Source organism: Thamnophis sirtalis, unplaced genomic scaffold (genome assembly GCF_051295495.1).
Source record: "Thamnophis sirtalis isolate CommonGarterSnake01/CBP01778 unplaced genomic scaffold, rThaSir2_p1.2 scaffold_15, whole genome shotgun sequence".
Classification (NCBI taxonomy): domain Eukaryota; kingdom Metazoa; phylum Chordata; class Lepidosauria; order Squamata; family Natricidae; genus Thamnophis; species Thamnophis sirtalis.
The window spans coordinates 22,632,270-22,647,496 of record NW_028261395.1 but is presented as its reverse complement, the minus strand read 5'-3'; the positions used below and the strand labels follow the sequence as shown (position 1 = coordinate 22,647,496).

The following is a 15,227-nucleotide window of genomic DNA, read 5'->3' as shown; positions in this document are numbered from 1 at the left end:
TGTTTAGATGTCCTTCAAAGAGCTGCTGCAATGCTTACTCAAGGTCACCTATTCTACAAACCTTTGCAGCAGGAGAGGAAGCTTTTAGCTGCCCAAAGCTTTTCATCCCCCCCCCCTGGAAGGCAAATGGGAGCTGAAAGGGGGATAGGGGCCAGATAGAGAAGACCAGAAACCATCCAACCGTCACACCTTTCAATGAGGGCTTAATCTAGCCAGCCTTTTGCCGCAAGGTAGCTCTTTGTAAGCCTCAAACAAATAAGACTTATCAGAAATAAATTTGTCCATGGGCTTGGGTGTGTATGTAGGTATGTACATACATATGTATGTATGTAGGCATTCAGGTATAGCGAATAAATTACTATGTAAAGAAAATGAATGTTTTTTTTTGTTTTGCTCAAAGAAAACAAATCTGTATTAAAAAAAATATGCCTTTCTTTTCCTTTATACAGTAACCTATCAAAAAATATCAGATATCCCAAGAACATTTGAGTCTGGTTTAACTCAAATACACATCTATATCTAGGACTTGAAGCCATCCAGCATGACTGCCTGATCTAGAAATTTGCAGAAAAAATTATTAAGAGGGAGGGAGAGAGAGAGAGAGAGGGAGAGAGAAAGAAAAAAAGTTAGAAATAGAGAGGAGAAAGAGAGAAAGAGAGAAAGAGAGAAAGAGAGAGGAGAAAGAGAGAGAGAGAAAAAAAGAGAGAAAGAAAAAGAAAGAGAAAGAAACAGAGAGAGGAGAAAAAGAGAGAGGGGGAGAAAGAGAGAGAGAGAGGAGAAAAAGAGAGAGACTTTTGTATTAATTCATTAGCTAAAGGATGACTTACTATTGTGTAATAGTATTCCATTTTAGGTTGAAAATCAAATAATTCAGTACAAATGACAAGGACGTACAGAAAAAACACCTTGAGTGTGACCAGAGAAAGAATACAATCGTTATTCAAGTAAGTGTCTCCCAATAAACGTATGTGATTAATTGATTGATCTTATGCCATCAAGTCAGGGTTGACTGATCACATAGATATTTTCCGGGAAAATATAGGTAAGGCAAATACGATACTAAAACTTGCCTGCTGTTGTATGAAGAGCCCTTTGCATCAGGGGTGGGTTCCAGCAGCCATTACTGCCAGTTCACTTGTGGGTGTGTTGCGCGCATGCGCTCGATGCACAGTGCGTGTGCATGCACAGTGCAGTAAAAATTGTTCTGTGCATGTGCAGAAGCGAAAAACAATATGGTGGTGTTATGTAAGCTCCCTATTGGGAGAGCAAGTACGTTCAAAGAAGCATTGTGAGAGTGTTGTTGGAGAACACACAAACCAGCATACAGAGACACTGCGGTTTAAGTAGGCTTTTACTTTCGTGGAAACAGAGGTATCAGAGTCCATCAAACAGTCCAAGTCATAAGACAGTCAGTCATCAATGTCTTTCAGTTAAGGGATAATCCAAATAACATAGTCCATAAATATACAAACAATCCGGTAATCAAAGTTTGCCAGCAGTTGCAAAACTTACAATAGCTCACGGCACTTTCTAACAGCCAGTTTCCAAAAACACTCAGATCAGATCAGCCCAGTATCTAACAAACACAGAGCTAACAGTCATTCTGGCTTCCTCTTATGGCCGATTGAGGAAAACAGCAACCAATCACATTTTACAGTATGCTTTAAAGAAACAGGTATAGCATTGTTACATGATTTATATATTGCCAACCCAACTGTTAGATTACATTCCTAACAGTGGCACCTATGGTGCTGCCCAGAGAACCTGTTCAGGGGCGGGGCAGGCCTGGGTGGCTGCCGATTCCAGCGACCAAGGCCGCCAAACCACTACCAGTTTGGCCAAACCGGTCTAAACCGGAAGGAACCCACCACCGCTTTGCATTCTTGAGATGCCACTGGAATTGAAGTTTCCTGATTGTAACAGAGGGAAACAATTGAGAAAAATTGATATGAGAGAATAGTCATTTCGATAACAGATAAATACAGATAATCATGCAGATTGGGAAAGAGAACTGCTTCCCCCCCCCCAAATAAAAGCTAACAAGGTGTAAAAATCAGATCAACTGTTTGCCTCGTTTAAACTATAAGATATCCTGGATTCCCTGGATAAAGAGGAGGGACTTAGATGCACTTGCTTGAGTTCCCACCGAGTGTTCTTCATTCTTGCCCTTGAAAATGCAGCTGGTTGGCAGCTTCACAGAGGAAGGAGAAGGGAGTGAATGCGAGAAAGAGAAAGTCCTTTCATCCTAACTGAGACATGGTCAATAGCAATACATCGATGACTGCAATGCAGCATAAATCAATATTTTATTTAGCCATTGCAGGAGTGATCAGTGTGGATTTCTTACCTAAAATCTAGGAAAGAAAAAAACATTTTAAGAACATGCTCTGAGCCAGTGATGGCAAACCTTTTCGCCATCGAGTGACCAAATTGGAACGCTTGGGCATATGTGTGCGTGCACATGCCAGAGTGCTGGAAACCCAAAGACCAGTTAGCCAGCACATGCATGCCTGTTTTCTGGCCATTTTCAGGCCATTTTCAGGTTATTTTTCGGGCTTTTCTTTGGAAAACGGGCTGAAAAACGGTCTGGTTTTTGGCCATTTTGGAGGGCATTTTCAGGACATTTTCTGTTTCTCTGGCATCCGCAAAGACCCACTGGCCAGCACACATGTGCCTGCCAGAAACCAGAAGAGCAGCTGGCTACGGCACATGTGCCCACAGAGAGGGCTCTGTGTGCCACCTCTGGCACACGTGCCATAGGTTTGCCACCACGGCTCTGGGCTATATTGCAATCAGATCTGTGAAGCGGTGAAAATAAAGGTTGCTTAAGGTAGCCTTCTCCCAACCTCGTGTCTCTTGGATGCATTGCCTATCATCCCAACCAGCTTGGACATTGGATGAAGGAGCTGAAGTCCAGGGACCTCTTCAAGATGAACGTGACTCATGGTGACTTCAAGGGGCAGGTAGTCCCAAAGGTGCTTTTCACAAAGGCAACTGGACTTTTTTCTTTTTTCTTTTTTTCCCCTTGAAAACCTTTCGCTCCTCATCCAAGCTTCTTCTTCAGTTCTAGAACTGAAGTTAGAAGTGAAGAAACCTCTTGGATGAGAAGTCAAACATTTTCAAAAGAATAAAAAGGATGTTCAGTTGCCTTTGGGAAAAGGACAACCCTGACCTGGATGACTGAGAATCTCCATAGACACTCAATGAACAGGTACAGCAATGTTCACATCCTGTGATTTTTCTGGTGGTCTCCCCCAAAATACCTGTTTCTGCTTAGCTTTTGGAGTCAGCTGAGATTGTGGTTGCACATTGAAAAAATTTCAATATGGCAACACTGATCTAACACCTGGGAATACCCTATCACTTTCCAGGTATTTCCAAATGACTTCATGATCTGCTCTGCACTGTTCCCAGATACCAGTCAGACTAGTCAGTCTGTGGTTCATAGGAAATGCCTGTTTCTTGGATGGAAAACTGGAGATATTGAGATATGGAAAGCTGGAGATATTGAGATATGGAAGCTGGAGATATTGATATATAGAAAGCTGGAAATATTGAGATGTGGAAAGCTGGAGATATTGAGATACGGAAGCTGGAGCTATTGAGATATGGAAGCTGGAGATATTGAGATATGGAAAGCTGGAGCTATTGAGATATGGAAGCTGGAGATATTGAGATATGGAAAGCTGGAGCTATTGAGATATGGAAGCTGCAGATATTGAGATATGGAAGCTGGAGATATTGAGAAATGGAAACTGGAGATATTGAGATATGGAAGCTGGAGATATTGAGATATGGAAGCTGGAGATATTGAGAAATGGAAACTGGAGATATTGAGATATGGAAGCTGGAGATATTGAGATATGGAAGCTGGAGATATTGAGATATGGAAGCTGGAGATATTGAGATATGGAAAGCTGGAGCTATTGAGATATGGAAGCTGGAGATATTGAGATATGGAAGCTGGAGATATTGAGAAATGGAAACTGGAGATATTGAGATATGGAAGCTGGAGATATTGAGATATGGAAGCTGGAGATATTGAGATATGGAAAGCTGGAGATATTGAGATATGGAAGCTGGAGATATTGAGATATGGAAAGCTGGAGCTAATGAGATATGGAAAGCTGGAGATATTGAGATATGGAAGCTGGAGATATTGAGATATGGAAAGCTGGAGATATTGAGATATGGAAAGCTGGAGATATTGAGATATGGAAAGTTGGAGATATTGAGATATGGAAAGTTGGAGATATTGAGATACTGAAATAAAGTCTTTCAAATCTAAACTTGACGTCTGACGACCCTATGAAAATGTTCCCCATTACTGCCTGCCAGTCTAGCCTTGAGTCCCCACATTTCCAAGTATTAAGTGGCTCTACCTCATAGAAAAGATCCAGATTATTAAGGAATCTTGTTCTCACATCATTCTGCTTTCAGAATGGAGGACCTCAAGAAGGAAGTGAAGACATCTTTGAAGTTCAGATCTCAGAGGCTTCTGGAGATGGTTGATCTATTTTTGGGTAAGTCTATGCGTGCATATAAGAAGAGGATGTTTGCTTCCTAAAGCAACTTACATTGAATTTTCTATGAAACCTAATTATAGATATTATATTTTGTTTTCCACTGGAGGAAAATAGTTAAAGAGTTTGTTGATTTAATAAAACATATTTGAGGATGTGCAATGTAATGCACCTGATGAAACGCCTTCCTTCCTGAGTTAAAGTTGTATATGAGCATTTAAAAGAGCACTCCGGAAATAAAACTATGTTTTAGCATTTATTTAAAATGTTGCTTTGCTTACTGTCACATTAAGGTATTTTTTTCTATATATTATTATGTTAGGTACAGTACTTTTTCTACATCAACTAAAAATAGAAATTTACCCTTTTGTTATTAACACAGAAAGCTGTGTTCCCCCCAAAATAAGACAGGGTCTTATTTTCTTTTGACCCCCCCCCAAATAAGCACTTGGCCTTATTTTCAGGGAGGTCTTATTATTTTTGAGGTGCAGGAGGCAGCGAGCTTAAGTCACCTCATGGCTGCGTTGCAATATTTTTGGGGAGGGCTTATTTTAGCATATGAGGTCAAAAGCCCAGTTGGGCTTATTATCCAGGGAGGTCTTATTTTCAGGGAAACAGGGTAAGAGTAAAAAAAAGTATAATATAAACATCTGTAATATTTTGGATTCCTTATTCTTTCAATGGCTTTTGGCTTCCTTCCTTCCTTCCTTCCTTCCTTCCTTCCTTCCTTCCTTCCTTCCTTCCTTCCTTCCTCCCTCCCTCCCTCCCTCCCTCCCTTCCCTTCTCTTCCCTCCCTTCCTCATCCTTATGACCATTGCAGCATCCCCATGGTCATATGATCAAAATTTGGCCACTTAAGAACTGATGCAAATTTATGACATTTGCAGTGTCTTGGGGTTATATGATAACCCTTTGCAACATTCTGTCTAGCAAAATCAAAGCGGAAGCCAGATTTCCTTAACAACCGTATAACTAATTGTGCAGATTCACTTAACAACTGTGGCAAGGAAGGTCATAAGATGGTGTAAAACTCACTTTACAATCAATCAATCAATCAATCAATCAATTTATTTATTTATTTATTTATTTTGTTGCTCATGTGCAAGGTAACAGGAATAAGAATAAACATGAATAAGAACACAGGAAATGGGAACAAATAAATGGGGACACATATAAATAAAAGTAGGGCAGGGACATTAGGCACGCTGCAATAGAAATTTTTGGGTAGTCGAGGTTTACCTGCACTTCAAATATTGATTCAAAATTTAACAGTATATTGGTGCCAATCAATTCTCTTGCAGTGTTAAACCCTCGGAAGCAATGCTCCGCAATTTAGCTCCACCTTTGTTTATGTACGTTAATAATTTTATCTCTCACCTTTTCTGCTTCTATAACCAGCTTGCAATTAGACAAGACCCAGTCTCCAGCTTTTGGGATGCAAGGCATCTGACCCCTTGGCTTGAGAACTTAACAACAACAATAACAACAACAACAACAACAACAGAGTTGGAAGGGACCTTGGAGGTCTTCTAGTCCAACCCCTGCTCAGGCAGGAAACCCTACTCCATTGCAGACAAATTATGGTCCAAACTCTTCTTCAAAACTTTCAGTGTTGGAGCACCCACAACTTCTGAAGGCAAGAGGTTGCACTGGTTAATTGTTCTAACAGTCCTGAAATTTCTCCTTCGTTCTAGGTTGGTTCTCTCCTTGAATAGTTTCCACCCATTGCTTCTTGTCTTGCCTTCAGGTGCTTTGGAGAATAGCTTGACTCCCTCTTCTTTGTGACAATCCCTGAGATATTGGAAGATTGCTATCATGTCACCCCTAGTCCTTCTTTTCATTAAAGTAGACATACCCAGTTCCTGCAACCATTCCTCATATGTTTTAGCCTCCAGTCCCCTAATCATCTTTGTTGCTCTTCTCTGCACTCTTTCTAGAGTCTCTACATGTTCACTCAATTTGGAGAGAAAGACTTGCCTTCTAAGTCCCTGCTGCCAAGTGTCAGGATATTTTTTATGATATTCATCTGCTCCAGCCCTCAATATTTACTTTGCCTTGCCTGCTAGTTAAAGTTAACATCCTTTTCCTGTATCCCGGCATGAAGGCAGCTGATAAAAAAGGGCCGTGTTTCTCTGCATGTGTTGATAAGCCCAAAGAAAGTCAAAAGTAAGATTTGCCCCCTCGAATCAACCGCGACTCCTTCCCTTGAATTCACATACAACCATCGCTCACACTGAGGTCCTCTGCACTTTTTCACATTGTCATCTGACCCCTGACATTTCCATCAGTGCTGGGAGGGCCAACATGATACGCTTCCGCCCTTTGTTAGCTGCACCATTCCTTGTTCCAAGGTTCAGTTAAAGGAACGAGACAAGGCAGGTTGTAAGGACAGACTGATCTGAAGACCAGAGAGGTCTCAAGGAGTTTGAGAAGAACTGAAGATGCTAACGACATTCTTATTGCTTTGTGGGACTGTTGGGCTGCTGAAATCAGACACACATTCAAGGCATCCTGGTCATCACCATCAGCGGCCAGGGCCAGATGTTTTTCAGATGCCTTCACCTCCACAACTATCTTCTTCAGCAGAAGAATTTTGGAGAAGAGAGTCTATTGAAGGCGAAACTGAGGCAGAGATGGAGGAGTTTTACCCTGCAAGTCATGAACCCAGAAACGAGTAAGTATTTTTTTTTAAAAGAATCTCCATTGTATAAATCTGCAATTGTTGCAATAGTACCCAACTCTTCATTCTGGAATTACAAAGAGAATAACAGAGTTGGGAGGGACCTTGGAGGTCTTTTAGTCCAACCCCCCTGCTCTCTACCATTTCAGACAAATGGCAGTCCAGTCTCTTTTTAAAAACCTCCAGTATTGGAGTACCCACAGCTGGGTGGACTTACCATAAATATCAATTTTTTTTGGGAGAAGGCATGCTGTTAATTCCAGAACTTTGGTTGTTTTCATATCCATGGAGTAAGTACAAACATATTGTAATATATCAGTCTTTTTATTTTGTAACCCTATTAGAATCCCCAAAGAAGAAGATAGGGACCCAGATCTAAATCTCTGATTCTCAAACTTTTTTTTGTGCTGCTAGAGACCATGTGCATATTCTGGGTGGAGCTGGCAAATTACTGAAGAGCATCCCTTTCTGTCCCACAATCAAAGCACACACCTCATTCAAGCTGTAACAGGCATAGAACACGCTGTCCTCCCTGACCTAGTTCCAGCTAGATATGGAAACTATGACATCCATCATCCTGGGCCATTGCAGTCAGATGAAGGCACTTAAGCTCTACTTAAGCGGGGACATCACTGAGAAAGTCCATTGCCGTCTTCTAAACAATGAAACACAGTTTAGATTTATTGGTTTGCATCAAATCGTTTTTCCTTTCATACACTTCTTTATTTAGTTGGCAGACTTACATACAAAATACAGAAAGACATTTTTAAAATGTGTTTTATTGTTATTTAACAGCCAATAAAAAAACAAAAACAAATGGAAAAGAGAATATGCAATTAGGGCTTTTTAAAAATAATAATAATCCAGGAGTAGATTATTATTCTTCCTCAATCAGAATTTGGTTTCTGGTCGTAAAGATAGCAAAGCAGAATCTGGTCACTGCCAGAGATGTAAAATTGTATTAATCTGCCAGCAGTGTTATGTTGTTGTTAGTTGCGAAGTCGTGTCCGACCCATCGTGACCCCATGGACAACATTCCTCCAGGCCTTCCTGTCCTCTACCATTCTCTGGAGTCCATTTAAGCTCATCTCGACTGTTTCGGTGAGTCCATCCAGCCACCTCCTTCTCTGCCATCCGCTTCTTCTTTAGCCCTCAGTCTTTCCCAGCATTAGGCTCTTCTCCAGGGAGTCCTTCCTTCTCATTAGGTGGCCAAAGTCTCTAAGTTTCATCTTCAGGATTCATCTTCTTCTAAAGAGCATTCAGAGTTGATCTCCTCTAGGACTGACCAGTTGGGTCGCCTTGCAGTCCAAGACACTCGCAGGAGTCTTCTCCAGCACTTACTGCCAGCAGTAGTTGATTGCAAAAAAAAGTTTAATTGTATTGAGAAGTTCACTAAAAGGGGGTGCCATGTTCCTGCTCCTTATATCCCTGTAGAAGGGGGCAGCATAATAAAACATGGTTTAAGGATTCCATGGTGTTCAATCCACAAGGGTATAATTGGTTATTATTATTATTTTCTCCCCAAGTTTTTATGTTTTATTTTTTTTCAAACATATCAATGCGTGAACAGTGTGATACCTGAGTATCATACATTTCATACAAGAAAATTAGTATTAATCATATTTGTTTCATTTAACAAGCTTATATAATACCAGTAGTAATACACATCTTTATATTAAATTATAATCTTTCATTGTTTAGTTATTCAATATTTCAATATGTTATTTTTATAGCAATCACCCTAATTATCATATCTTTTGAAATGAATAAAATATTATCAATCATATTTGTTACATTTAACAAACTTATATAACTAGTATTAATACCAACATTTATATTACATTAAGATCTTCCATTATTGCTTGTTCAACTTGTTATTTGGTTATTCAATATTACAATATATTGTTTTTATATCAATCACCATATTTTACACTATACAACTGAGATATTATTAATCATATTTGTTGCATTTAGCATACATATGCATATTCATATTGAATTATCATCTTTCATTTTTTGTTTAGTCAGTAATTCTGTGTTATTTTTATGCCAATCCCCATATTATTTAAATACACTTATTAATGCCATCTTTTATAAAATATTATCCATCATATTTATTACTTTATATATTTAAATTAAGATCTTTCATTATTTGCTTATTCAACTTATTCAACTTGTAATCCTTCATTTTTTAATTATTCAATGTTTCAACATGTTATTTTTATATCAATCATCATCTTCTGCATCATCCTCAAGGAAATAATTGGTTATTATAAGGATCTCTTTGAAGTAAACTTCCAAGTCAGCAGGAAGCAGAGAATCTGGCTCAGCTACAGTATATCCAAGATGCATTTAATTATCAATTTTTCATATGTGTTCATTCACGTTTTCATCAGTGTTAGCTGCTATTTGCAATATTTAGTGAGCATGCATTCATCTCTTGCCTTGAATTCAAGGCAGCTCACAGTGAAAAAGGAATGCGGGAAGAATGACAGATCCAGCAAATGACAGCAGTGTGCAATAGTGTAAAAAAAAGGATTAAATGAGTTTAAATATGTGGGAATCCTGAACTGAGAAAAATCTCAGAAAAATACTTCTGTATCTCTCTAATTTGAAGATTGAAGGCATACCACTTTTTGTTGATATCAGTGGGATTTTACAGTGCCCAATTATGGGTCTGTAAACCGGGTAAGTCAAATCAGGTTTGTCATATTGGCCAGTCCTTGTCCTTGATGCTTTTGGTGGGAATGGAAACAGGTTTCTTCAGAGTTTTCAAAAGAGTACATGTGCTTCAAGGAATGGAGAACCTGAATCTATGCACTGCATTAGCTCTGGCTCCATCTTTGGAGGACTTCAACCATAATGGTCATGGTGGTGACCATCTCTTCTTCCATTGTACCAACTACTTGATGTCCCTTATCTTCTGGACTGAATCCTTTGAGGAAGACATAGGAAGGATCAGACAAGTCATAACAATCACATCTTCTTTTTGGTTAACTCTCAACAATTCTTGATGCACTCTTTTTGGCTAAAAGATTGGGGCAGGTTAGCAAGGAGGTCAGAACCTGGTGGTAAGCAACAAATCTTGTGGGTCTTAGCAGGCACTGAATGGCTGGAAAAAAATGGTAGGAACTAACATCTTCCTCATTTAGTAGGACCACTAGGAATTTACAATGCTGCATTTCCAGAACAAAAGGTAGAGAAGTTGTGCAGAGTTATTTTCAAGAATCCTAAAAACTGCATATTTGAGAGATTCTGAGCACGTCCACTGGTTTCTACCTGATAAAATATAAAAAATCTTGAGGAAAGATGGATCAATGTTTTATAGCACACTTCACTACCAGGCTACTTTCGGGAAACAACCTATTTCTCTGTATTTACGCTCTGTGCTGCTAACACTTTTGTGATTTCACTTTCAGAAGTATGAACTCTTATAAACCAAATTTTCTTTGGTGGATTGTTGTTGTTGTTATTAGTTGCAAAGTCATGTACGACCCATCGCAACCCCATGGACATTCCTCCAGGCCTTCATGTCATCTACCATCCTCTTGAGTCCATTCAAGCTCACGCCGACTGCTTTGGTGTCTCCATCCAGCCACCACATTCTCTGTCGTCCCCTTCTTCTTTTGCCCTCAATTGTTCCCAGCATGAGGCTCTTCTCCAGTGAGTCCTTCCTTCTCATTAGGTAGCCAAAGTATTTAAGTTTCTGGCCTTCTAAAGAGCAGCCAGGGTTGACCTCCTCTAGGACTGACCAGTTGGTTCACCTTGCAGTCCAAGGGACTCGCAGGAATCTTCTCCAACACCATAGTTCAAAGGCCTCCATTCTTTGGCGCTCAGCCTTCCTTATGGTCCAATTTTCACAGCCATCCATTGCAATTGGAAAAACCATAGCCTGGACGAGATGCCCTTTTGTTGGCAGGGTGATGTCTCTGCTTTTTAGGATGCTGTCTAGAGTTGCCATAGCTTTCCTCCACAGGAGCAAGCATCTTTTAATTTCTTGGCTGCAGTCCCCATCTGCAGTGAAATCCATTATATCCATCTTTCATGGATATAATGGGAAAAACCAGGGAAAGATTATTTACTTTCTTATGGTCTCTCTCTCTCTCTCTCTCTCTCTCTCTCTCTCTCTCTCTCTCTCTCTCTCTCTCTCTCTCTCTCTCTCTCTCTCTCAAAAAAAACAACAACCCACAAACAAAACCTGTATTCACTCTTCCATAAGATTACCATTTTCCTATGGCAAATTCTCCCAATGTCTTGCAACACCACTAACAAACCTTGCTATGACCCTGTCACACCCATTTCATGCATTGCTGTGATCGTCAATAACTTCTAGTTGTAATTCATGAGTTTTGTCATACTCTATAAAACCCTACATTGCGAGGTCCTGGCTATCTGAGGGACCATATATTTCCTCTGGTTGCTGCCCAGCCTACGCGATCCAACAGAGTCATCTGCATACCAACTGGGTCATCCGATATTAACAAGAGTTGGAAGGGACCTTATAGGTCATCTAGTCTAACCCACCACTCAAGCAGGAGACCCTACACCATTTCTGACAGAGGGCAGTCCAATCTCTTCTTGAAAGTCTCCAGTGGTGAAGCTCCCACAACTTCCGAAGGCAACTTCTGTTTCATTGGTTGATTGTTCTCACTGTCCGAAAATTTTACTCCTTATTTCTAGGTTGAATCTCTCCTTGGTCAGTTTCCATCCATTGTTCCTTGTCTGGCCTTCAGGTGCCTTGGAGAATAGCTTGACACCCTCCTCTCTGTGGCAGCCCCTAAAATATTGGAAGACTGCTGTCATGTCTCTCCTGGTCCTTCTCTTTACTGGACTAGCCATGTCCAGTTCCTGTAACTGTTCTTCATATGTTTTAGTCTCCAGTCCCCTAATCATCCTGGTTGCTCTCCTCTGCACTCTTTCTAGAGTCTCAACATATTTTTTATAGTGTGGTGACCAAAACTGGATGCAGTACTCTATGTGTGGTCTTACTAGGGCTTTATAGAGTGGTATTAGTACCTCCCTTGATCTTGATTGTATCTCTCTGTTAATGCAATTTAGGATTGCATTGGCTTTTTTGGCTGCTGCTGCACATTGCTGGCTCATATTTAGCTGGTTGTCCACTAAGACTCCAAGATCCCTCTCACAGTCACTGCTATTAAGCCTGGTTTCACCCAGTCTACATTTGTACTTTTGGTTTCTCTTACCTAAGTGTAAGACTTTATTTTTCTCTACATTGAATTTCATTTTGTTGGATTGGGCCCAATGTTCCAGTCTGTCAAGGTCCATCTAGATCTTCTCGGGTGTTAGCTATTCCTGCCAGCTTAGTATCATCTGCAAATTTGGTAAGTTCCCCTTCCATTTCCTCATCTAAATCATTTATGAAGATATTGAACTGGGCCTAAGACAGAACCTTGTGGTACCCCACTGCTTACTTCTCTCCATGTAAACTTGGATCCATTAAAGACTACTCATTGATCTGATGGGACCTCAAAGTGTGTCTCTAGACACACAGCATCGCCCTCCAAGATTTGAATAGGACCTACTACTTCAAGAAATTCTTGAAAGTTCTCCTTCTGGTTCTTAGATAAGGGCAAATGATGTCAACCTTTCAATGTTGGCCAAGTCAAGAAGTAGACACCACAAGTGGCTATATTATGTAGGCTATAATAACAGGATCTCAAAAGCTTGATACAGTTTCTCTTTTTTCTTCTTCTATCTCTTCTATCCAAGAATGGGGCAATCTTGAGGGTTGTTTTTTTTTACGTGTCTATGGAGATTCTCATCCATCCAGGTCATGGTTGTCCCAAAGGTGCTTTTCAAAAGACAACTGGATTTTCTAGAGTTTTTCTTGAAAATGCTTCTCTTCTCCTCCAAGAAGTTTCTTCAGTTGTGGTTTCTTTCTCACACCTTTTTGTTCTCCTGAATGATGCTTGTGTTGTCCTGACAGTTGTTGCATCTTTTTTTTGCCTTGAGGCCATCTGTGTAGTTTCCTACAAGCACAAGATCCCATGGGATCCTTTCTTTTTTCTTTTGCAAACCTAATCATCCCCTTTTAGATAGCTGCAAAAATCAAAATCCATTCCTGGTATCTAATTTTGTCTCATCTCTAAATTATTGTTCAGTATAATTGTTGCCCTTGACATTAACCTGTTCTTTGCAGATTTTCTTTGCAATTTGCAGCATTAAAAAAGCCCAAGGTTGTTATTATTATTTATTCTTTTCTGATGACAAAAGTTGCCTTTCTCTGCACAGTAATCAAAGAAGCTATAATTGATGGTATCATCTGTGTGTAAAGTTCTTTACAGGTTTTCATGATTAAACAGTCCCATATTTTATTCATACATTTCTTATTCCAAAACCCTATCATTCTGCATACATAAAATCTAAGCAGCTAAGCAATCAACACAATATACAATCCATCCATACAATCTTCTGAAGCATTTTTTCACAATCTATCGTCGCCCAAATTATGGTTCTTATCAACTCCATCCCTCATGGTTAGCAAGCAACCATAGAGAGTATTTTGACTTACTGCACCTGTGTATGGTTTGCCAATTGCACAGTGGCAGATAGGACAGCACTCCAGAGGGTCAACGTCATTGCCCAGAGAATCATGGGTTGCCTCTCCCCTCTTTGGAAGAGCTTTATAGCTCCCGCTGCCTTAAGAAAGTTCAAAATGTTCTTAAAGATTCATCTCATCCTGGGCACCCTTTTTTTTTGAACTATTACCATCTGGCAGACAGTACAGGATAATAAAAACAAGGACAAAGAGGCTGAAAAACAGCTTCTATCCCAGGGCAGTAACTATATTGAATTCTACTGTATAGTGCAATATTTATGCAATATCAGAGTTTTCAATTCAATTGAACTGAATATGAAGGATGTGTGTTTTATATGTATAATGTACACGGAAGATAGCATTTAATTTTGTACGAGGTTCAATAATAATAAAGTAAACTAAACTAAACATGGAAACTATAGTCCAAAACAACAGGGGTGCCAGCTTAAGGGTTGCTAATAGAAACTTTCTTGCTTGCATTTAACCATGTGGTCTCTTATTGCTTTAAAGGAGCATGCTCACATCCAGCAAGGTGATCAAAGTGATGGATGACTGTGCCCTTTAGGATGTTTGTGTAGGACCAGTGGTGGGATCCTGCCAGTTATACAACTAGTTCTGTGATCGGGTGCTTTGCTTCACACGCAGGTGCAGTTTTACCAAAACATACTTTCTATGTTACTTCTGGGGAGTAACACAGCTGAGGCACAGCAATCTGCTCTGCCGCGCAAATCAGCTGAAACAATATAGATAAGTATAGTGCAGGGGTGGGTGGGCAGGCCCATCTGATCATCAGAGTGAACCGGTTCGTTCTCCAGCTGATCTTTGGATCTACCGGTTCATTCCCCAGCTGATCATCAGAGCTAATTGGTTCACTCCCCAGCTGATCGTTGGAGCTACCAGTTTGCTTCCCAGCTGATCATCGGAGCTATCGGTTCACCCGAACTGGTCTGAATCGGTTGAATCCCACCCCTGTGTAGGGCCACTGGCTAGGCTGCATGCACCTTAGATAGATTCATAATTGCAAATAGAGGTGCTTGCAGTTACTTCTGGATAAGAGGCAGAAACTTCAGGTTCTTTGTTTATGGGACTCTTCAAACTCTTTTCTTGGATTGGAGTCATAATGTGGGATAAATGCAGGGTTCTAAATATAGCTTTTCATATATGAACATGGAGATGATGCTGAAATGGTCTCTCAAGTGTAGGCGTGAGAATATAATCAGAGGAAACAATTCAATGGCCAGATGGAGCCATCAACCAGCCCCACATAAATAAATCTGACCCAAGTCCACATTTTTCCATATAAGGTCATATATAGCATTATCCTACTGACTGTAATCTCACAACAGGTGGTTGAATGTATATCTGCAGGAGGAAAAGGGATGTCTATGATTTCTATCCATTTCATCTTAGTTTCACGATCGCTGACAGACTATCCGGGAGATGTTAAAAAAAGCGACTTTGTGAT

At 40.1% G+C, this 15,227-nt stretch overlaps 1 protein-coding gene across 1 annotated transcript in view; it reads left to right on the top strand.

The window, feature by feature from the left end:
* Nucleotides 1-6,046: 6,046 nt before the first annotated feature.
* The window catches only part of MMRN2 (multimerin 2), a 34,366-nt gene continuing 25,185 nt past the window's right edge, over nucleotides 6,047-15,227 (top strand). The window contains exon 1 of the mRNA XM_087702095.1: nucleotides 6,047-7,197. Coding sequence (XP_087558221.1) covers nucleotides 6,965-7,197 — 233 coding nt within the window. The 5' untranslated portion in view covers nucleotides 6,047-6,964. The remainder of the gene's footprint in view (nucleotides 7,198-15,227) is intronic.